Source organism: Oncorhynchus nerka, linkage group LG9a (assembly GCF_034236695.1).
Source record: "Oncorhynchus nerka isolate Pitt River linkage group LG9a, Oner_Uvic_2.0, whole genome shotgun sequence".
NCBI classification, from domain to species: domain Eukaryota; kingdom Metazoa; phylum Chordata; class Actinopteri; order Salmoniformes; family Salmonidae; genus Oncorhynchus; species Oncorhynchus nerka.
The window spans coordinates 41708454-41731887 of NC_088404.1; the positions used below are offsets into that span (position 1 = coordinate 41708454).

The 23434-nt window shown below is 42.2% G+C and overlaps 1 protein-coding gene across 1 annotated transcript in view; it reads left to right on the top strand.

Annotated features, from left to right (window-relative positions):
* The window catches only part of cdh13 (cadherin 13, H-cadherin (heart)), a 554022-nt gene that overhangs the window by 143545 nt on the left and 387043 nt on the right, over window positions 1–23434 (top strand). Inside the window, exon 2 of the mRNA XM_065022614.1 lies at window positions 22400–22517. Coding sequence (XP_064878686.1) covers window positions 22400–22517 — 118 coding nt within the window. The remainder of the gene's footprint in view (window positions 1–22399; window positions 22518–23434) is intronic.

The window sequence follows — 23434 nt, forward strand, 5'->3', positions numbered from 1 at the left end:
GACGGTCTGAAAAAGTATCAAAAGAAAGGTGAATAATGAAAATAGAAATTTCAGGGAAGAATGGACAGAGAAACCATATTTCTCCAATGCCAAACCAGAGTGTCTTGTTTGCAATGAAACGGTTGCTGTTCGCAAATAATTAAATATTAGTCCTCCTTATGAATCTAAAGCATGACACTTTCAAAAGTTACCTTTCAGTCTAGACAGAGGCTGAACGATGCAGACAAATTTAAGCTTCAACTGCTGGCTACTCGTCCGTTGCTTAACCCAACAACAGAAGTATTTCCCTAAAGTTGGATGGGTTTAAACATATTCTTTATTTCACCTTTATTTAACCAGGTAGGCCAGTTGAGAACAAGTTCTCATTTACAACTGGGACCTGGCCAAGATAAAGCAAAGCAGTGCGACACAAACAACAACACAGAGTTACACATGGAATAAACAAACATACAGTCAATAACACAATAGAGAATAGTCTATATACAGTGTGTGCAAATGGCGTGAGGAAGTAAGGCAATAAATAGGCCATAGTAGCGAAGTAATTACAATTTAGCAAATGAACACTGGAGTGATAGATGATGATGTGCAAGTAGAAATGCTGGTGTGCAAAAGAGCAAAAAAGTTAATAAAAACAATATGGGGATGAGGTAGGTAGATTGGATGGGCTATTTACAGATGGGCTGTGTACAGCTGCAGCGAATCTTAAGCTGCTCAGACAGCTGATGTTTAAGTTAGTGAGGGAGATATAAGTCTCCATCTTCAGCCTCATTGGCAGCAGAGAACTGGAAGGAAAGGCGCCCAAAGTAGGTGTTGGCTTTGGGGATGATCAGTGAGATATACCTTCTGGAGTGCGTGCTACGGGTGGGTGTTGTTATCGTGACCAGTGAGCTGAGATAAGGCGGAGCAGAAAAGCAAAAGCTCAATTAATAGGGATAGCAGAGTACATTCTTAATTTCCTCGAATATTGAAGGTCGCAGCTCAGCCTCAGATGGTCATAGAGATGAATCAATATGTCCCCATATGCATCAGTCACGTCTTTTGTGGGCATTTTAAAGCTTGTTTCTTGCATAAGGCATCAAAGAGTTAAGCATTGTTATAGAACGTTCTATATTATCTGGATACTTTTCATTGATTTATTTCAAAATATAGTGGTGACAAATCTATGGATAGCATAATTGTGTCTGTCATACAGGAAGGCCTACCTCTTATTTATTCGAACAGGAAGAAATAGGCTCCAACAAAGCCGTTCTGTTGTGAGTGAAGTCGAATGAAAATACTGTAAATTGTTTAAATGAATGTCTTTCAGCACCATTTGCTGTCCATCTCTGTTTGATTATGCCGCAGCTGCTCCAAAGCTGATGTCACTTTCTCCTGCTTCTCTCTCCTCATTTTTTATTTTTTTTATTTAATATTGAAGATATATTGTGGCTTCAATCAATGTAATTGTCTGCATAATTTCCAAGCCCTCAAATATATATATTTTTGTAAATACAGTATATATATGGGCTACAGAACAATGTCATGGGGTACTACTCTTTCTACCGTAGGCTACTGTACATTATTTATGGTAAATTCATTTGATGGGGCGTTGGTAGAGCGCTGCAGCTCTGCGTTTCTGCAACAGTACCCTGGAGAGGCACGCTGGGCCTGGACAAGCTAAATATTTTGCACCCCTGCCTTTGGCAAAGTGGGCACTGCTCATCATAGGCCGGCATCAGTGCTCACCTATATATCCCTAATGCCACTGAGTGCGTTATCATTGTTTTGTGGCAGAATAATGTGAGGTATGTTTTGTTGTTGGTGTGTCTTGGGCAGTTTAGCTCGGGAAATTCCGCCCTCGTCAAACTGCCCCAAATATTGTCAAAGACTCCAGTCACCCAAGTTTTCTCTGCTACTGCATGGCAAGCGGTACCGGAGTTCCAAGTCTAGGTCCAAAAGGCTCCTTAACAGCTTCTACCCCAATCCATGAGACTGCTGAACAATTAATCAAATGGCCACCTGGACTATTTGCATTAACACCCTTCACCATTGTTTCTACACTGCTGCTAGTCGCTGTTTATTATCTATGCAGTCACTTTACCCCTACCTACATGTACAAATGACCTCGACTAACCTGTACCCCGCACATTGACTTGGTATAGGTAAACCCTGTATCTAGCCTCATTATTATAGCCTCACTCGGGCTCCCGAGTGGCACATCAGTCTAAGGCACCGCTTCTCAGTGCGAGAGGGGTCACTACAGACCCTGGTTAGATTCCAGGCTGTATCACAACCGGCCGTGATTGGGAGTCCCATAGGGCGGCTCACAATTGGCCCAGCGTCGTCCTGGTTAGGGTTTGGCCCGGGTTAGGCCGTCATTGTAAATCTTAACGGTCTCGGTTTGGACCTTGTCAAAATGTCGGTGTTTTCATCAAACCACATCGCATTTTGGAGCATAGGCTATACCACCCGTTTTCATGTCCAATTAATTATTTTTCATGTTTCTGACTTGCGGTAATGATAAATAATGGTCTAATAGCCTACAGTTTTCTAGACATTTTGTTTTAATTATTGTAATTGGCTCATGTTTTACCGGTACGGCGTACCCCCACTATTTATGGATGCCGTAGCAGACCGCCTTTCTTTCACCTTGCTTCTCTCACTCTGTTAGTCACATGTAAAAGAAAGACCCTTTCAGTGATGTAGCTTGGAAATAATATTTTGTATGTTGACATCATGTTGTGTTTGTTCACCAAAGATCCTTTGTTGAGTGTCCAGTAATCCTTCCATGTTGTGTTCTGCTGTGTAGAAGTCCTGCTGAGCCAATCACAGCAAAACAATGCTGTCTTCACACAGACATAAAAAGCATGATATGGAAGATGAAATGTGAACAAATCAATTATTTTCTCCACTGCCCGTGCCAGGAGACAACTTACTGCAGGCCCATGGGATGTGTATGTGGTGACAGATTCAGTGTGTGATTGTTAGGCTTGGGTGGTATCTAGATTGTCATACCCAGGGTTCGTACAAGGTGCTTAAAGTACTTGAATTTGGCACTCTGATATTCAAGTACTGGAATACCTTCAAAACCAGACATTTTCTCAAGTTGGTACTTGAAAGTACTTGAAATAAAATGAGAGGAGATCAGAAAATGATCAAATATGTTAATATGAAAAATATTAGAAAAATGGATTGGTCCTCCGAATTAATTTCTCTGATTGCCAGGCGAGCTCACCAATTCCACCCACACTGCCACTCAGCCAGGCAGGTACAGAACTGTCTGAGTAATTCACCTTTTATTTTTTTAATTATCGTTTGGCCACTTTTTATTACGTTCTCAGCGTCGATCAACGCTCAGAAGGCTTCTTGATCTGAGTTCTAATCGCACCTACCTCTGCAAACAAGTGAAATCATGAGTGATTCATGTATGCTCATTATTGTTCACCTGCTCCCCCGGATTGGCCTTGTTAGCAACACCACAGATAGAACAATGAGGCAGATATTTCACAGGAAGTATAAATGTGAAGCATCCGGTTGCCGTTTCCACTCACTACCAAACATAGAGGTGAAAGGAAGCCCAGTGGCTGGCAGTGGGAGAAGATGGAGCGAGAGAGATTTTGGCCGACATTCTACTAATTTTCTCATTAACGAAATATTTGATCTCAATAGAGTTTTCTAAAATCTGCTACAATCAGAGTGGACTATGTTTTGTAGACTTGACTCTTTTCCAAAGTTGAAAAAAATAGCATTGTTTAGAAGGAGTGCGAAATGACTTATTGCACATGTGGACTTCATATGCAAATACATACTAGAATGTGTCGATAGGCTCTCGCTAGCTCGTGCTTGGCTCTGCCCTCCTCCTTGCTTGTTCTGCTCTCTAGGATTAATTTGCTTCCATTGGAAATGACAGGTTGTGGTCTATCTTGGGGTAGTTATAAAAATCTTTGGCAGCACATTCATTCACCACTCTGTCCAACGGGAAACTCTGTTTACGACATAGGCAGAGAGGTGAAACAAACTACCTCATCCCAGACCTACATTGGCAAGTAGCAGAGAGACGCCGCTGACAGTGGGAATTATTGTAAAAACCCTTGATTCCTGCCGTGTCAACAGACATCCCCAAACAAACCCCTCCGACTCTCGGGAGGATGAGTGTACAACTTGTAAATAGTCGCTGATATTTCAGTCAGGTGTCTAGCTAGCTAGGTAGCTCAAGGGCTCTGGCTATTAGCCAGGTAGCTAGCTATAACTAGATGGCTACAAGCAAGAAGTTCGAAGCTAACGTTTAACGTAGCCCGACCTCTGTAGGAGCAGTTGACTGAAATTAAGCTAGCTATAATCAAAATATGGGCTACTATATGTTCTCATAACAAAATACCTTTTCTATATAGAGAGTAATGAGACAGACAGTGGAGACACATTACACAGAGAAGAGGAAGCATTGAAGCAAGCAGGTAGGGAGGTTAGTAGTACAGTGGTTCCCAAACTTGGGGTCGGGGACCCATGTGGGGTTCCCTAACATGTAAATAGGGTCCCCTGAGAGAGTCTTTAATCTTATCAAAAACATTCTTAACTTGTTTCTCTTAAAATGGTGGCTGCTTTGCGTGATGTATTGTTGTCTCTACCTTTGTGCTGTGTTGTCAGGTGTTGCTGCCTTGCTATGTTGTTGTCTTAGATCTCTCTTTATCTAGTGTTGTGTTGTCTCTCTTGTCGTGATGTGTGTTTTGTCATATATATATATATATATATATATATATATTTTATCCCCGTCCCCGCAGGTGGCCTTTTGCCTTTTGGTAGGCCGTTATGGTAAATAAGAATTTCTTCTTAACTGACTTGCTTAGTTAAATACTGGTTAAATAAAATAAATAAACAATTCTTGCTCTTTGTGCTGTTGTCTGTGACCAATAATGTTTGTACCCTGTTTTGTGCTGCTACCATGTTGGTCTGCTGCCATGTTGTGTTGCTACCATGTTGTTGTCATGTTGTGTCACTACCATGCTGTGTTGTCATGTGTTGCTGACATGCTATGTTGTTGTCTTACAGCAGGTCTCTCTTTATGTAGTGTTGTGGTGTCTCTCTTTATGTAGTGTTGTGGTGTCTCTCTTTTATGTAGTGTTGTGATGTCTCTCTTTATGTAGTGTTGTGGTGTCTCTCTTTATGTAGTGTTGTGGTGTCTCTCTTTATGTAGTGTTGTGGTGTCTCTCTTTATGTAGTGTTGTGGTGTCTCTCTTGTTGTGATGTCTCTCTTTATGTAGTGTTGTGGTGTCTCTCTTTATGTAGTGTTGTGGTGTCTCTCTTTATGTTGTGGTGTCTCTCTTTATGTGTTTGTGGTGTCTCTCTTTATGTAGTGTAGTGTTGTGGTGTCTCTCTTTATGTAGTGTTGTGGTGTCTCTCTTTATGTAGTGTTGTGGTGTCTCTCTTTATGTAGTGTTGTGGTGTCTCTCTTTATGTAGTGTTGTGGTGTCTCTCTTTATGTAGTGTTGTGGTGTCTCTCTTTATGTAGTGTTGTGGTGTCTCTCTTTATGTAGTGTTGTCTCTCTTTGTGTCTCTCTTTATGTAGTGTTGTGGTGTCTCTCTTTATGTAGTGTTGTGGTGTCTCTCTTTATGTAGTGTTGTGGTGTCTCTCTTTATGTAGTGTTGTGGTGTCTCTCTTTTATGCAGTGTGTTGTGGTGTCTCTCTTTATGTAGTGTTGTGGTGTCTCTCTTTATGTAGTGTTGTGGTGTCTCTCTTTATGTAGTGTTGTGTCTCTCTTTATGTGTCTCTCTTTATGTAGTGTTGTGGTGTCTCTCTTTATGTGTTGTGGTGTCTCTCTTTATGTAGTGTTGTGGTGTCTCTCTTTATGTAGTGTTGTGGTGTCTCTCTTTATGTAGTGTTGTGGTGTCTCTCTTTATGTAGTGTTGTGGTGTCTCTCTTTATGTAGTGTTGTGGTGTCTCTCTTTGTAGTGTTGTGGTGTCTCTCTTTAGTGTTGTGGTGTCTCTCTTTATGTAGTGTTGTGGTGTCTCTCTTTTTATGTAGTGTTGTGGTGTCTCTCTTTATGTAGTGTTGTGGTGTCTCTCTTTATGTAGTGTTGTGATGTCTCTCTTTATGTAGTGTTGTGGTGTCTCTCTTTATGTAGTGTTGTGGTGTCTCTCTTTATGTAGTGTTGTGGTGTCTCTCTTTATGTAGTGTTGTGGTGTCTCTCTTTATGTAGTGTTGTGGTGTCTCTCTTTATGTAGTGTTGTGGTGTCTCTCTTTATGTAGTGTTGTGGTGTCTCTCTTTATGTAGTGTTGTGGTGTCTCTCTTTATGTAGTGTTGTGGTGTCTCTCTTTATGTAGTGTTGTGGTGTCTCTCTTTATGTAGTGTTGTGGTGTCTCTCTTTATGTAGTGTTGTGGTGTCTCTCTTGTTGTGATGTGTTTTGTCCTATATTTTTATTTAATTTATTTGTATTTTTAAATCTCAGCCCCCGTCCCTGCAGGAGGCCTTTTGCCTTTTGGTAGGCTGTCTTTGTAAATACGAATTTGTTCTTAACAGACTTGCCTCGTTAAATATTGGTTAAATAAAAAAATATGAAGGGCCTTTTACACTGTCAAATTTCACTTTAAAGTCATTATGGGTTGGGACAGCCTGTGGGACCTAAAGTTTTGTGAAATATTAAGACAATTTAAATATGAAGACTATTAGGTACACTGAACAAAAATATGAACGCAACATGAAACAATTTCAAAGATTTTACTGAGTTACAATTCAAATAAGAAAATCAGTCAACATCGTCAGTCCTGACTTACCACTCATGTATGTAGCAAATAAGTTGTGAAACACTTATTATTGAGTAGAACTTATAAGTATTTTTTTTCATGAGGTTGTGGCAATATGTTGTGTTGGCGACTAGAAACAATTGCATAATAGGAACTAATGCAAATTGAAAGTTCTTCAAAATAAACATTAGTGCTTGAAAGATTTGACTTGCCACTGTGTGTGTGAATCCTGCATACCTTCATACTGACCTTGTGCCATTCCAGGATATTCTGTAATACCGACACTGTACACAAGGGATGCTATTTTTAAACTAAAAAATGCTACTCACAGTTTGCTGCACACACACAACAAATATTAGACAGCAATGCTGTTGATCCAGGAGGGGATTCTCTGCTGTTATCATGAGAAGCTTCATTTTGCAGGACGATAACCACTTCGATAACTAGCCACTAAATTAGCAATCCAACTGCAGAGCGTTTAGAACATTTTAGACAGTTAACTTAATAGTTATAAGATGTCTAGCTGGCAAACATATAGTTGTGAATTCCATACTGTAACTAGATCCCCTGGTGCTTGCTGCACTACAGTGAGTAACTCACAAGGCCCGGTCTCTCGTCGTTTTGTGCTTGTAAACAAACACCATGTAACTGGGGACTACCGGTAAGCTCTATGATAAAAAATGATGTGACAGGTGAAATGAAGAATGCAATCTGCTTTATCTCCTAACGTGTTGCACAAGTTGACTGCAGGTAAAAAAAATAATGTTTTAAGTAGCTACAAATATTCAAATTTATGAATAAAAATTAAGAAATAGTTTCAACTGTATTGATGGTATTGCAAAAACATGCCGTGGCTATTTGGAAATCCCCCTGTATAACGTTATATACGGTATACCGCACAAGCCTAGTGATTATCCGCTAGGCTAAGGCAGACAGCAGGTGGTTTCCACAGACAGAATGTGAGCTCCACACTTGCAGCATGACACCTCCACATGAAGGAAGGCCTGCAAAATAACGATGTGTCCCGCTTTCTTCCATCTCACTTCAAACACACACAGACACAGAGATTTACACACATATGGCTGCACATACACTCTCGAGATCTGTCAAACTCCTATTTCACATCTGCCTGCCCACTCTTATGTTCATGCATATTTTACATGTATTACTCTTTTATCCCATTCCCTAAGCCCACAGTACTTCCAAATCCACCCACTCCCACTTGCCCAGACACTCTAGGATGCACAAACGTTCCAATACATTCCTCTCAGCATGGTCACCCTGTCATAAAATACTCTACAGTTTTTCTTTAGCTTTCATATTTGAATACTAATTGAACACAGAGAGAGCAGGGGGCCAGGTAGTTCTCCACTGCAGCAGGCAGATGTGTAGTGACGATATGACCATTCTTCCTGTCTTTCACTGGAACGCCCTTTAAAATGGCGCCGTCGTAATGCTCAGACGAGACAATATGGCCACTGACTGTCTTCCAGCCTCCTAATGTTGTTGCCCTCCTGCTGTTCCAGATGTTCTTACTGTATTCTGTCTTATTTCCCTATAAATTGCTTTGATATTGTTTATCTATCCCCTGCCGAGGTTGAGCGGCAGTGACATTCTAAAGTGACAGTATAGGTTCTGCATGTCGCCAGGCCCTCGTCAGGCTCGGCTGTCCCATAAATGTGATTGAGTTCATGACTAACAAAGATTGTATCTATTCTGACAGTGGCCCCCAGATAGAATTGAATTAACAGTTTGACACCAGGAGGAAAGCACTTGTCCCTGGGGTATAGTGAATACTTAGCAGAGACATTACATCTAATGGGCTCTGTACCGGAGGACCTGCCAAACCCATATCATCCCCAGCATACTGTACTGTACACCTCATATCCATATTACTGTCCTGCTAAATGGTTAGCTAATGGTTGACAACCAGACCAAAACTACTATAAGTGTTTATGATTGACCCCCACCTCTAATAAGGATTTGTTACCAACCATCAATACCAGACATACAGTACAATCAGAGATCAGCCTAAGTGTTCTGCAGGAAGTCCTGTGCATATTCTCCAGCTGTGTAAGGCCGGGACGATACCAGTATTGCGATGCTCATTAGTATCGTGGCAAGGAAACAAAACACAAAGCGGATTTAACTTCTTTAGGAAAATCTCCATAATGTTGCAAACAAACATCATTATATTGTCATCTAGTCACATTTGTTTATTTTCCAAGCTATATCTCACAATATTTTACATACAGCAGGTTTTTAAAGGACCAAAGGGTTTGGTCTGCTTCGTGTTTTCTTTTTTTCCATGGAAAAAATATTGGTATCGTTACATCCCTACTGCTGTGCCATTACTGCATATTCTCCTAGCCACCCTGTGGCATCAGAAGACAGCATAATGATGACCTCTGGGATCCTCAGCTCCTGGATTAGCATATCTCCTCCCTTTTACATGATTATCAGGCTAATTTATTTTCATGAATCTACTTTATGTCATCAACAAACGGCATCCTATCCCATAATTATCACATCCATATCCCTGACCTGATGATGAGTGAGACAAAGCATCTATCTGTTTCTCCACATGGCTGGCTACCTTGAGCACTCTCTCTCTCTCTCTCTCCCCCCCTCCGGCCGGCCGGCCATTACAGTTTTGAGAAATGTCTTAATTGCATTGAACTTTTAGTTCAATAACAACAGAGAGGACCCAGCGACTGGAGTAGTGGATAAAGATGTCTCTGAAGAGGCTCTATTGATTCTAAAAGACATTTTCCTCTCTTGTTATAAATGACATTTAAAATGGGATGATTTCTTTTCTGTTTCACAATAGGTTATGTAGGCTACTGCGACAGGTAGCCTAGTGATTAGAGCATTGGGCCAGTAACTGAAAGGTAGGTGGTTTGAATACCCGAGCTGACAAGGTGAAAATCTGTCGATGTGCCCTTGAGCAAGGTACTTAACCCTACTTTGCTCCAGGGGTGTCGTACTACTATGGCTGACCCTGTAAAACAATTTCACTGCACCTATCTGGTGTATGTGACAATACAAATACATAATCAATACCAATAATATGCCCATTATGAGAAGAGGTATGTCGTGAATTTTCTAAACTCTTAGTACACAACTCCAAACTGGTAACACTCATATTCAAAACCTTTTATTGTGCATTCGTTTTCTTTGAAAACTTCTTTCACTACACAACCATTGATCCAAAATATAAGGTTATTGTGAAATACCATAAGAACATTGGTTTAATCACCAAAACACAACACAGTGATATCTTCTCCCTTTACCAATTTAACAACCAGTTAATCCAATAGCAAAAGAGTGCAAGATACATGTTTAAAAACTGCCCTTTGAATGCAATATGCTATAGTACTGTAAATTACACTACATTACACTGTTTTCACATTAGATAATACACTTGCACTGCATCTTTTACAATCATTGATGCAAAAAAATAAACGTATTGTTCAGATATAATTACAACATAGGTGTACTGTTATCAAATGAAAAAAAAATGAAACATAGTCTTGAGCATTTGGCCATAGGTTCTCATCGACATCGCTCTAAATGTCTTCATTGTTCATGCACCTGGGGAAAAACCTCTGGGTCAGCAGAAGCTGGTGGGAGGAGCTATAGGGAGCTATAGGAGGGCAGGTTCATTGTAACGACTGGAATGGCATCAATGGAATCGTGCCAAACGCCATAGAAATAGAATCAATAGAACAGGTTTGGAAGCTCTAACCCTGGCAATTTGACTGGTAAACTCATAGATGTGGTAAAGAGGTCATTGGAAGGCAGATCATGAGGGATAGAAGAAGGACGCCGGATTGGTGCAAATACAACAAATCTGATGTAACAAAGTGGATATTTGTCAAATCCCTTATGATTGATTGATTGTAAAGCCACATGCTTCCCATCTGAAACAGTTCAGAACAGTTTGTACAGATATTCTGACCTCATTTTGTGAAATGTTTGTTTGTTTTGGTGTTCGACAAGGGTTTCTTCGGCTGTTCGTGAAACACATTTTTTTTGGGGGGGGGGGGTGAGGCGAATTTCGGTAGCCGAAGTCAAATCAAATCAAAGTTTATTTGTCACGTGCGTCGAATACAACAGGTGTACCTTACAGTGAAATGCTTCCTTACAGGCTCTAACCAATAGTGCGGAGAAAAAAAAGTGTGTGTGTGTGTGTGTGTGTGTGTGTGTAGGTAAGTAAATAAATAAAACAACAGTAAAAAGACATTTGAAAATAAGAGTAGCAAGGCTTTATACAGACACCTGTTAGTCAGGCTTATTGAGGTAGTATGTACATGTAGGTATGGTTAAAGTGACTATCCGTATATGATGAACAGAGAGTAGCAGTAGCGTAAAAAGAGGGGTTGGCGGGTGGTGGGACACGGCCCTTCGTCGGTGATTGGTCAACTGTAGGGGTGACGCGAGTTTCTTCTTCTACTCGATTCAGCCCAAAACTCAGTGTTCATTCAACATGGCAACTGATAACTTCGAGCATCTATTGACCGAGGAGGTACAAAAGTACCTTCACCTCTACAATTCTATCCATGCATTATATAAAGACCAGCATGTAAAGACCAATTCATGGAGGGACATTGTGGTGACGCTGGGGTCGGACCCAACCACTTTGTTGAAAAAGTGGGGTAGGGTTTGAGACCAATTCGTCAAGGCAAATAAAAGAACCCAGGGCCACAGTGGAGATGCCGGCTTCCCTAGCTTGTTCGGCACGTGAAGCATGGGATGACTGAAAGTAATTTACCGTATTCACCAGAGGATTAGGTATTTGGTTGTATATTAGTCGAGTAGCCATGTTTTCTAACAATAGATAGCCAGCTAGTGCTATCTACTTGGCTGGCTAGTGGCTAGCTAACTTAGAAGCATACCTGTGCAGAGAAAGCAAGCCGGCAAATTAAACTAGAGAGCTTTGCAACTTTTTGATCAAACATAATTTTGTTCAAGAAACAATATCATAAGCTTCCCACATTTTTAACACCGAAGGCAAAGTTTGGTAGCAAGGTCCAGCTAGCTAAAAAGTTGCAAATGTTTAAGCAGAGTTGAGTAGCTGCAGTAGGTCAAGCCTACTCAACTCTGCTCAAACATTTGCAACATTATAGCCTATTGTAGTCTCGGTTAATGCTGTTTGATATGATGTTCATTGATAGTTTGCGATGGTTTGGATGTGTACTATACAGTCCTCTACTTTTTTATTTTTCAAGGCACAAACACCAGCGAATGGAAACAGCATCCGTGTTTGTTCTCTGTGCCCCAGCACTGCCTGTACACCGGCCTCCGGCACTGCCTGTACACCGGCCCCCAGCACTGCCTGTACACCGGCCCCCAGCACATCCTCTGCCCCCAGCACTGCCTGTACACCGGCCCCCAGCACATCCTCTGCCCCCAGCACTGCCTGTACACCGGCCCCCAGCACATCCTCTGCCCCCAGCACTGCCTGTACACCGGCCCCCAGCACATCCTCTGCCCCCAGCACTGCCTGTACACCGGCCCCCAGCACATCTTCTGCCCCCAGCACTGCCTGTACACCGGCCCCCAGCACATCCTCTGCCCCCAGCACTGCCTGTACACCAGCCCCCAGCACATCCTCTGCCCCCAGCACTGCCTGTACACCGGCCCCCAGCACATCCTCTGCCCCCAGCACTGCCTGTACACCGGCCCCCAGCACATCCTCTGCCCCCAGCACTGCCTGTACACCGGCCCCCAGCACATCCTCTGCCCCCAGCACTGCCTGTACACCGGCCCCCAGCACATCCTCTGCCCCCAGTACTGACTGGTAATTGGCCTCGAGCCCATCTCCCACACTGAGCTGCAGTGCAGAATTGGAAACAGTTCTCCATGCAGGACCTGGGAAGCTCTATCCTGGGCCCACCTCCAAGACCTACTACACTGGCTTGCTCTTCACCAATAACACAGAGCAGCAGCAGTAGTAGCAGGGGTGTGAGGAGGAGGGAGAAAAGAGATGTAGACAGCCCTTATCACATCACAAAGGCAATGCAAATGATTGAAGACCGAACTCAAGATTTGTTCCAAAATATTAATATTGTACATAAATATTTGTATCTACACTGACACTTACATTTTATTCCATAGACATTTTTGTTGTTTACATGTCTGTTCTTAGCAGAGACTGTTGTACTATGGTTCATAAATATTTATATTGTTCATAAATATTTGTATCTACGCTCTGACACTTTAATTTTATTCCATAGACACTTTTGTTGTTCACATGTCTGTTCTCAGCAGACACTTTTGTATTGTGGTTTGCTTACAGAGCCCAGAAGCAAAAATAAAGGTATATTTTTGTATGCTGCAAAACCTGAATTTCGTCATCTAAATACAAGGTGTTTCAATGCATTCTATTTGAATATCAAGTGCTGACAATGTAAAGAGCTGTGTGCCACATACATATACAGGTTTTCTTCTATTGTGTGGTGTAGTTCAATCTAATCTAAATGACTGTAGACGTCATAGAATCAGGTTTCATTTCATTAACAATATTAAAACTCTACATTTTAGTACAAAGTACTTTGTTCACAGTGCACACATAAATAAATGTGAGTCTGTGTGCATCCATTAAGGGGTGTGTGTGTGAGCAGTCAAAACAAAGTCCTATTCTGCATGATTTGCTGGCCTTGGGTTGAGTTTTCCACTCCCAACCATGTCTTCCTGCCATGGCACACATCCAGGGGGGGAAAGGAAGAAGTCCATGAGCTTGTTTCCTGTTTTCCCTTGTAAGCTGTGTCGCTCTGGCACGAGAGAGTCTCCCTGGCTCTTGGAGATTGTTGTCCCCTGACACAACCCTCCTCCACTCTCCAGGTTGGTATTTTCCAGAAGGGAAGTACGTAATCTTGCTTTTGGCTGATGAACTTCATCCGTGGAGGAGGGGTAGTTGTGGAGGGCCACACATGCCTTCACAATGTCCTAAGCCTTTTCAGGGGTACACGTGATTGGACGACCAATAATCCAAATGTTTGCAGCCATGATGCTGAATCCATTCTCTATGACTCTTCGACAACGAGAGTGGCGGTAGTTGTAGGTACGGCCAGGTTCATTGAGATGGACACCTTTGAATGATCCCCTGTAGGAAAGGCTACAAAGTCATACTTCAGGGCAGGTCAAAGGGCTTTTCAAGACCTCCGATACAATACTGCACACCGTAGATTAATCAATTCTGTAGCTGCTCGCTACAGCCTGCTGTGAATTTCCAGAGGTAAGAACCCGAAGTGTCACGACAGTCTTTCAATAACATCAATTGGGGAACGCAGATTTGTTGGACCAGTATTGCATACACCCCATCCATTGTTCTTTCTCTGTGGAGTGGTCGCACTGACAATCTTATTTGTCTCCGTATCTCGCCTATTGTATGTGTTACTAGGTATATCAAATCTAGTAGATCCTGGGCAATTTGCACAACCTCCATTTTCTCGCAAGTGTCTCTGTGTGCACTATTTTATTTTTCCGCATGTTTTTTCCTTGTTTGGCTGTGTCGTCACTTCCTTGTTATGCCGTAGATGGCTATTCCCAGCTCATCGACCTCTACTGTCCCGGGGTAATGTTACCTCTTTCCCCCCTTTTTGTAGTTTTCCAAGCGACCGTCTTCGAATAAAATAAAGTTGTATGTGTCACATGCTTCGTAAACAATAGGTGTAGAATAACAGTGAAATGCTTGTTGTTAGTCTACACCTGTTGTTTACGATTGGCTAGCCGCCAACCAAACTGAAGCATGCTGATGCCTTAACAGGTCCACAATGCGTTTACTAAAGTCCAATTTTTATATATTTGTTTGTTTTCACTGGATTAACCCATTGACTCACAGCAAATTTCTTGTTTTCTGCTTGTTTTAGTCAATTACAAAACTACATTTAAGCAAAGTGCAATATGTCTAAAGAGGACTTTTTAGCATTGCCTTCTGCAGAGTGTTTTAACTGCTTACAAAACGTAATATTGTAAGGCTTCCCTCATGCCCATTTTCATGATGGTGCGAGCAGCCACATGAGTGACAACGACACAAATAAGCAGACTATACAGCTACAAGTAGTGAGTGGTGTTACAAACAGACTATACTAAACAAGTTTAATGTCTTACCTGTGAGGAAATGTTTTCCACTCACATAGGTACATGTAGCCTACTTGGACACCGGGTCCCCACACATTTCCCACGCCAAATAGCCTGAAGCCACAGGGCTCTTCTCGCAGGCTCTATTATCCTACGTGGGAGCATTATAATCCTTAGGTCCGGATTCTTGACCTGGTTACATGTACATTGAACAACACAGCAGCTTTTCGGCATGTTTTGTTATTTCTGTATAACAAAAAAACAACAATGAAGTTGGTTATTTTACACTGAGGGTAAATGGGAAAGAATGTTTGTTTTCCACAATTTTTTGGAGGGAATTCCTTATTATACATGAATATCGACTCAGACTGCTTGCTATTGAGATGCGATCACTTCCATAGATGCGGGAAAGAGGTAAATCGGGCTCGACCAAAACAATTGTATTGACATGGAAATGCGTGGGGGAAAGGGCCAATGGCAGATGGATAGATAGACATAGATTTATTTGACAATTTAAAACACAAAACAACCACACGTGGATAATGCAACAATCATAATCATCAACGACACAAAAAAAATTGAAAATGTACATTATTTCTATTGTGGTCCTACGGTTTTCGGCGCCGACAGAGATGGCCGCCGCGTTTCGCGTTCATAGGAAACCATGCAGTATTTTTTTTTTTACGTGTTATTTCTTACATTGTTACCCCAGGTAATCTTAGGTTTTATTACATACAGTCGGGAGGAACTATTGGATATAAGAGCAACGTCAACTCGTTGCAACGTCAACCAACATAACAACCAGGAATACAACTTTCCCGAAGCGGATCCTCTGTTTAGCCCACCACCCAGGACAATGGATCAGATCCCAGCCGGCGAACCAAAACAACGACGCCATAGAAGGGGCAGACGGAACGGTCTTCTGGTCAGGCTCCGTAGATGGGCACATCGCGCACCGCTCCCAAGCATACTTCTCGCCAATGTCCAGTCTCTAGACAACAAGGTAGATGAAATCCGAGCAAGCGTAGCATTCCAGAGAAACATAAGAGAGTGTAACGTTCTTTGCTTCACGGAAACATGGCTCACTCGAGACACGCAATCGGGGTCGGTACAGCCAGCTGGTTTCTTCACGCATCGCGCCGACAGAAACAAGCATCTTTCTGATAAGAAGAAGGGCGGAGGGGTACGCCTTATGATTAACGAGACATGGTGTGATCATAACAACATACAGGAACTCAAGTCCTTCTGTTCACCTGACTTGGAATTGCTCACAATCAAATGTCTACCACATTATCGACCAAGAGAATTCACTTCAATTATAATCACAGCCGCATATATTCCCCCCCAAGCAGACACATCGATGGCCCTGAACGAACTTCATTTGACTCTATGTAAACTGGAAATCACATATCCTGAGGCTGCATTCATTGTAGCTGGGGATTTTAAGGCTAATCTGAAAACAAGACTCCCTAAATTCTACCAGCATATCGATTGTGCAACCAGGGCTGGCAAAACCAGTTAGAATAACAAAAATTGTTATTCTAACTTCCGCAACGAATATAAGGCCCTCCCCCGCCCTCCTTTCGGAAAAGCTGACCACGCCTCCATTTTGTTCCTTCCAGCCTATAGACAGAAACTAAAACAGGAAGCTCCCGTGCTCAGGTCTGTTCAACGCTGGTCCGACCAATCTGATTCCACGCTTCAAGATTGTGGATTGATGGCAGCATTCGTGCCCAATCTGAAAGCGCGAACCACAGCTTTCAATCATGTCAAGGTGACCGAAAACATGACCAAATATAAACAGTGTAGCTAGGCAATCAAACAAGCTAAGCGTCAGTATAGAGACAAAGTAGAGTCGCAATTCAACGGCTCAGACACAAGAGGTATGTGGCAGGGTCTACAGTCAATCACAGATTACAAAAAGAAAACCAGCCCCGTCGCGGACCAGGATGTCTTGCTCCCAGACAGACTAAACAACTTCTTTGCTCGCTTTGAGGATAATACAGTGCCACAGATACGGCCCGCTACCAAAACGCAGCCGACGTGACTAAAACATTTAAACGTGTTAACCCTCGCAAGGCTGCAGGCCCAGACGGCATTCCCAGCCGCGTCCTCAGAGCATGCGCAGACCAGCTGGCTGGTGTGTTTACGGACATATTCAATCAATCCATCCTTATCCCAGTCTGCTGTTCCCACATGCTTCAAGAGGGCCACCATTGTTCCTGTTCCCAAGAAAGCTAAGGTAACTGAGCTAAACGACTACTGCCCCGTAGCACTCACTTCTTTCGTCATGAAGTGCTTTGAGAGACTAGTCAAGGACCATATCACCTCCACCCTACCTGACACCCTAGACCCACTCCAATTTGCTTACCGCCCCAATAGGTCCACAGACGACGCAATCGCAACCACACTGCACACTGCCCTAACCCATCTGGACAAGAGGAATACCTAAGTGAGAATGCTGTTCATCGACTACAGCTCGGCATTTAACACCACCCTGGGTCTCGACCCCGCCCTGTGCAACTGACTTTGACTACCACCACTGATTTCTGTACTCTAGCTATGGTAATCAGTTTAAACAAATGGGAGTTAGCATTTAGCAGTCACTTCTTCTAATCCTGAAATGTTATGCAGCAAAAACAGTCAAATACAGTGTGCATTTGGAAAGTATTCAGACCCCTTCTATCTTTCCACATTTTCTTACTTTACAGCCTTATTCTAAAATTGATTAAATACTTTTTTTGCTCATCAATTTACACACAATAGCCCATAATGACAAAGAAAAAACTGTTTTTGTGCAAATGTATAAAACAATTAATATTAAAATATACATTTACATAAGTATTCAGACCCTTTACTCAGTACTTTGTTAAAGCACCTTTGGCAGTGATTACATCCTTGAGTCTTCTTGGGTATGATGCTACAAGCTTATCACACCTGTATTTGGGGAGTTTCTCCCATTCTTCTCTGCAGATCCTCTCAAGCGCTGTCAGATTGGATGGGGAGCGTCGCTGCACAGTTTTTTTCTGGTCTCTACAGAGATGTTTGATTGTGTTTCAAGTCCGGGCTCTGGCTGGGCCACTCAAGTACATTCAGAGGCTTGGAAGGTAAACCTACGCCCTAGTCTGAGGTCCTGAGCGCTCTGGAGTAGGCTTTCATCAAGGATCTCTCTGTTTGCTCAGTTCATCTTTCCCTCGATCCTGACTAGTCTCCCAGTCGTTGCCGCTGAAAAACATCTCTGCAGTGTGATGGGATGATGCCAGGTTTCCACCAGAGGTGATGCTTGGCATTCAGACCAAAGAGTTCAATCTTGGTTTCATCAGACCAGAGAATCTTGAGTCCTTTAGGTGCCTTTTGGCACTCCAAGCGGACTGCCTTTTACTGAGGAGTGGCTTCTGTCTGGCCACTACCATAAAGGCCTGATTGGTGGAGTGCTGAAGAGCTGGTTGTCCTTCCAGCCGGTTCTCCCATCACCACAGAGGAACTCTGGAACTCTTACAGAGTGACCATTGGGTTCTTGGTCACCTCACTGATAAAATCCGTTCTCCTCCGATTGCTCAGTTTGGCCGGGCAGCCAGCTCTAGGAAGAGGCTTGGTGGTTACAAACGTTTTCCATTTAAGAATTATGGAGACCACTGTGTTCTTGGGGACCTTCAATGCTGCAGACATTTTTTCCAACCCTTCTCCAGATCTGTGCCTCGACACAATACTGTCTCGGAGCTCTACGGAAAGATCCTTCAATCTCATGGCTTAGTTTTTGCTCTGACATGCACTGTCAATTGTGGGACCTTATAGAGACAGATGTGTGCTCTTCCAAATCATGTCCAATCAATTGAATTTACCACAGGTGGACTCCAATCAAGTTGTAGAAACATCTCAATTTCCAAATGCACTGCATGTCTGCTGCAGTGGGACAAGAGAGAACCATGAGAAAACAAGTTTTGATCAGTCATGGAAATAGGAGTGCTAAAAACTGGCTCCCTATGGAGTTAAAAAGAAGATGGCGAACAAGCTATCGTATGAAGGAAAAATACTGGAGGTAGATGCAGGTACAGGTAACTAATACAAAAATCATATTGCGATATTGCCAAAACGATACGATATACCGTCAAAGGTAATATCCCGATACGTAACTGTATCGATTTTTGCCCCCATAACTATACATTAAGGTATTAGAGTACTGAACTGGCCAATGCAATTTGAGTTAAGCAGTTTCATGATATAAAAAAAGTAATGTGAGTAAAAGTAATGTGAGTAAAAGTAATGTGAGTAAAAGTAATGTGAGTAAAAGTAATGTGAGTAAGTAATATGAGCATTGCATTGTGAAAGACATTTGCTTTATGCACATGTATTGCCATGTGAAACATTTTTTTCTAGATGAAACACTAATTAAAGATACACTACAGCACAGTAGCCTAGTGGCAGCAGGGTAGCCTAGTGGTTAGAGTGTTGGATTAGTAACCAGAAGGTTACCAGTTCAAACCCCCCAGCTGACAAGGTACAAATCTGTCATTCTGTCCCTGAACAGGCAGTTAACCCACTGTTCCTAGGCCATCACTGAAAATAATTATTTGTTCTTAACTGACTTGCCTAGTTAAATAAAGGTCAAATAAATTTTAAAAAGATACACTACGCAGAAATCACTCTGACAATTCCTGATTGTTTTTAAATTCTATTAGTTTGCCTAATTTTAGTTTGTGACAAAACAAGCAGTCATTGTGTAGAGAGTCATTGTACCATCTAAACCGCTGTGAAATATCTTTTTCAAAACCAAAAATATTGTATTTTTTAGCTGTTTGAAGTTGGTGTACAATATCGAAAGTAAAAGACTCAAAAAATGAAACTTAAAAACGGGAAGCACAGAAATAGTGCATACTGTAGAACAGATCTACCGCATCATAGACTTGCTTCCAATGAGAATGAACGATCTACTGTATAACTCACATTTCTATGTGAATTTAGTCGGGTAGCCCAAAAAGTTACATATTGTAGCTGGTGAAAAAGTGACTGTGTGATTTTGTGTATTGTACTTGAAAACACCTGCCTTTTTGATTAACTGTTTTGAAGTTGTGAAAATGTACCACATATTTGTGATTGAAATAAACTGTAATAGTTTTCAGACTGCAATGTTAGTATTATTGTACAGTTTTGTTTAGGAGCTACCATCAGAAACTACCAATCATTTTGCACTGGGATGGTTGTCATGTCTGCCGCATGAAAAAATGTGAATAGAATCATTTGAATGACACCATGTCACTGCATGGGTGTGTGCAGGGATAATATTACATGACCCCTGTATGACCTCTCGTCTGAACAGTGATGAGATACAGTGACACCTTTTTAAATGATGCATGTGTCTTAGATAAGTCACAGAAGGTGAGAATGCTTGCTCCCTCTCTCCTTTGAGCAGGGGATTGATGGATGGATGAGAGAATGTGGGGTGAAAGAGTGATAATGGCAGGCGAGGGGACTGGGAGTGACAGGTGGATGGACTTGTAGGTGGGCCAGGACTGGCAGGCTACTGCCAAGCCTTCTGACGCCCCCTAGAGCCTCCCTCCACTGCTTTCCACTACCACCCATCCTGTCTGGCTGTCTGTCCCTGTTGTGGCCTCTCTCAGACAGATACTGTATACTAATACACAACTGTCCTGTCTGTGCTCCCTCTTAGCAGTACCCACTCTGCTCTCTGCCAAAGCACATAAAACCATGCTGATAGTCTGTAATTACCTTAAGAGTGAGGCTATGTTCTGTGAGGACAAAAACTGATCTGAACAGCTCTCTGCAGAAAGGAAATGCATTTTGTTTTGTCTTGTGTTTTGTATCATACTGCACAACAGCTGATAAAACACTGTGAAAGTGTGAAAAAAGTGTTATTTCCTGATAGTTGCTGGTTGAAAATATAATCTACACAAGACCTTCTAATTACACTTGTTGCATTCATACAGTTGAAGTCGGAAGTTTACATACACCTTAGCCAAATACATTTAAACTCAGTTTTCACAATTCCTGACATTTAATCCTAGTAAAAAATCCCTGTCTTAGGTCAGTTAGGATCACCACTTTATTTTAAGAATGTGAAATGTCAGAATAATAGTAGAGAGAATGATTTCTTTCAGCTTTTATTTCTTTCATCACATTGCCAGTGGGCCAGAAGTTTACATACACTCAATTAGTATTTGGTAGCATTGCCTTTAAATTGTTTAACTTGGGTCAAATGTTTTGGGCAGCCTTCCACAAGCTTCCCACAATAAGTTGGGTGAATTCTGGCCCATTCCTCCTGACAGAGCAGGTGTAACTGAGTCAGGTTTGTAGGCTTTTTCAGTTCTGCCCACAAATGTTCTATAGGGTTGAGGTCAGGGCTTTGGGATGGCCACTCCAATACCTTGACTTTGTTGTCCTTAAGCCATTTTGCCACAACTTTGGAAGTGTGCTTGGGGTCATTGTCCATTTGGAAGACCCATTTGCGACCAAGCTTCAACTTTCTGACTGATGTCTTGAGATGTTGCTTCAATATATCCACATAATTTTCTTCCCTCATGATGCCATCTATTTTGTGAAGTGCACCAGTCCCTCCTGCATCAAAGAACACCCACAACATGATGCTGCCACCCCCGTGCTTTATGGTTGGGATGGTGTTTTTCGGCTTGCAAGCCTCCCCCTTTTTCCTCCAAACATAAAGACGGTCATTATGGCCAAAAAGTTATATTTTTGTTTCATCAGACCAGAGGACATTTCTCCAAAAAGTATGATCTTTGTCCCCATGTGCAGTTGCAAATCGTAGTCTGGATTTTTTATGGCGGTTTTGGAGCAGTGACTTCTTCCTTGCTGAGCGGCCTTTCAGGTTATGTCGATATAGGACTTGTTTTACTGTGGATATAGATACTTTTGTACCTGTTTCTTCCAGCAACTTCACAAGGTCCTTTGCTGTAGTTCTGGGATTGATTTGCAGTATTCGCACCAAAGTACGTTAATCTCTAGGAGCCAGAGCGCTTCTCCTTCCTGAGCGCTATGACGGCTGCATGGTCCCATGGTGTTTATACTTGCATAATATTGTTTGTACAGATGAACGTGGTAACTTCAAGTGTTTGGAAATTGCTCCACTGGAATTGTGATACAGTGAATTATAAGTGAAATAATCTGTCTGTAAACAATTGTTGGAAAAATTACTTGTGTCACGCACAAAGTAGATGTCCTAACCGACTTGCCAAAGCTATAGTTTGTTAACAAGAAATTTGTGGAGTGGTTGATAAATGAGTTTTAATGATTCCAACCTAAGTGTATGTACAATTCCGACTTCAACTCTATATAAATGGCTACATTGGGCTTTAGTGCATTTCCCCAAAATTCTAAGATATTATGTTTTTCCACACCATAAAACATTCTTTGACCCAGTCTACCTTTGTGTGGCGGTTCTTTAAAAATGATGAATAAAGCATTTCTGGGAAAGAGCTTTTATGAGGATGAATAGGATGAAGCAGTCGACTAATGATATTCTAATTGTCATTAAAGAAGTGCATCAGAGAAGACGCAGCTGTTTTCCTGAGGTTTAACTTGTTGACTAAGTCTTGCTTTTTTCTTCTTTGTTGTCTCTCAGGTTGTCCAAATTGGAGCCCAGAAGGAGGGGGAGGAGGGATGTGTGCCTGGCTTCCAGGTGAAGGAGTACCAGGTGGAGTACAACGGAGGTTTCCAGAAGGACCATCCTCTCACACAAGGTGAGTGAGAGACCTGATACCTTCCTGACAAGGGGAAGATTAGGGGATGTCATGCAGGTGCACATAACTTCAGATACAAATGTCCTCAATCAAATAAAAGAAACAAAAACAAAAAAGGTTGTTTGTCACGTGTGGAATGGGTGACAGAGACGTGTGTGTAGGATACAACTAGTGTAAAACAGTACAGTGGAATGGGTGACAGAGACGTGTGTGTAGGATACAACTAGTGTAAAACAGTACAGTGGAATGGGTGACAGAGACAGACAGAGAGACAGACAGAGACGTGTGTGTAGGATACAACTAGTGTAAAACAGTACAGTGGAATGGGTGACAGAGACAGACAGAGAGACAGACAGAGACGTGTGTGTAGGATACAACTAGTGTAAAACAGTACAGTGGAATGGGTGACAGAGACAGACAGAGAGACAGACAGAGACGTGTGTGTAAGATACAACTAGTGTAAAACAGTACAGTGGAATGGGTGACAGAGACAGACAGAGAGACAGACAGAGAGACGTGTGTGTAGGATACAACTAGTGTAAAACAGTACAGTGGAATGGGTGACAGAGACAGACAGAGAGACAGACAGAGACGTGTGTGTAGGATACAACTAGTGTAAAACAGTACAGTGGAATGGGTGACAGAGACAGACAGAGAGACAGACAGAGAGACAGACAGAGACGTGTGTGTAGGATACAACTAGTGTAAAACAGTACAGTGGAATGGGTGACAGAGACAGACAGAGAGACAGACAGAGACATGTGTGTAGGATACAACTAGTGTAAAACAGTACAGTGGAATGGGTGACAGAGACAGACAGAGAGACAGACAGAATGAGACAGACAGAGACGTGTGTGTAGGATACAACTAGTGTAAAACAGTACAGTGGAATGGGTGACAGAGACAGACAGAGAGAC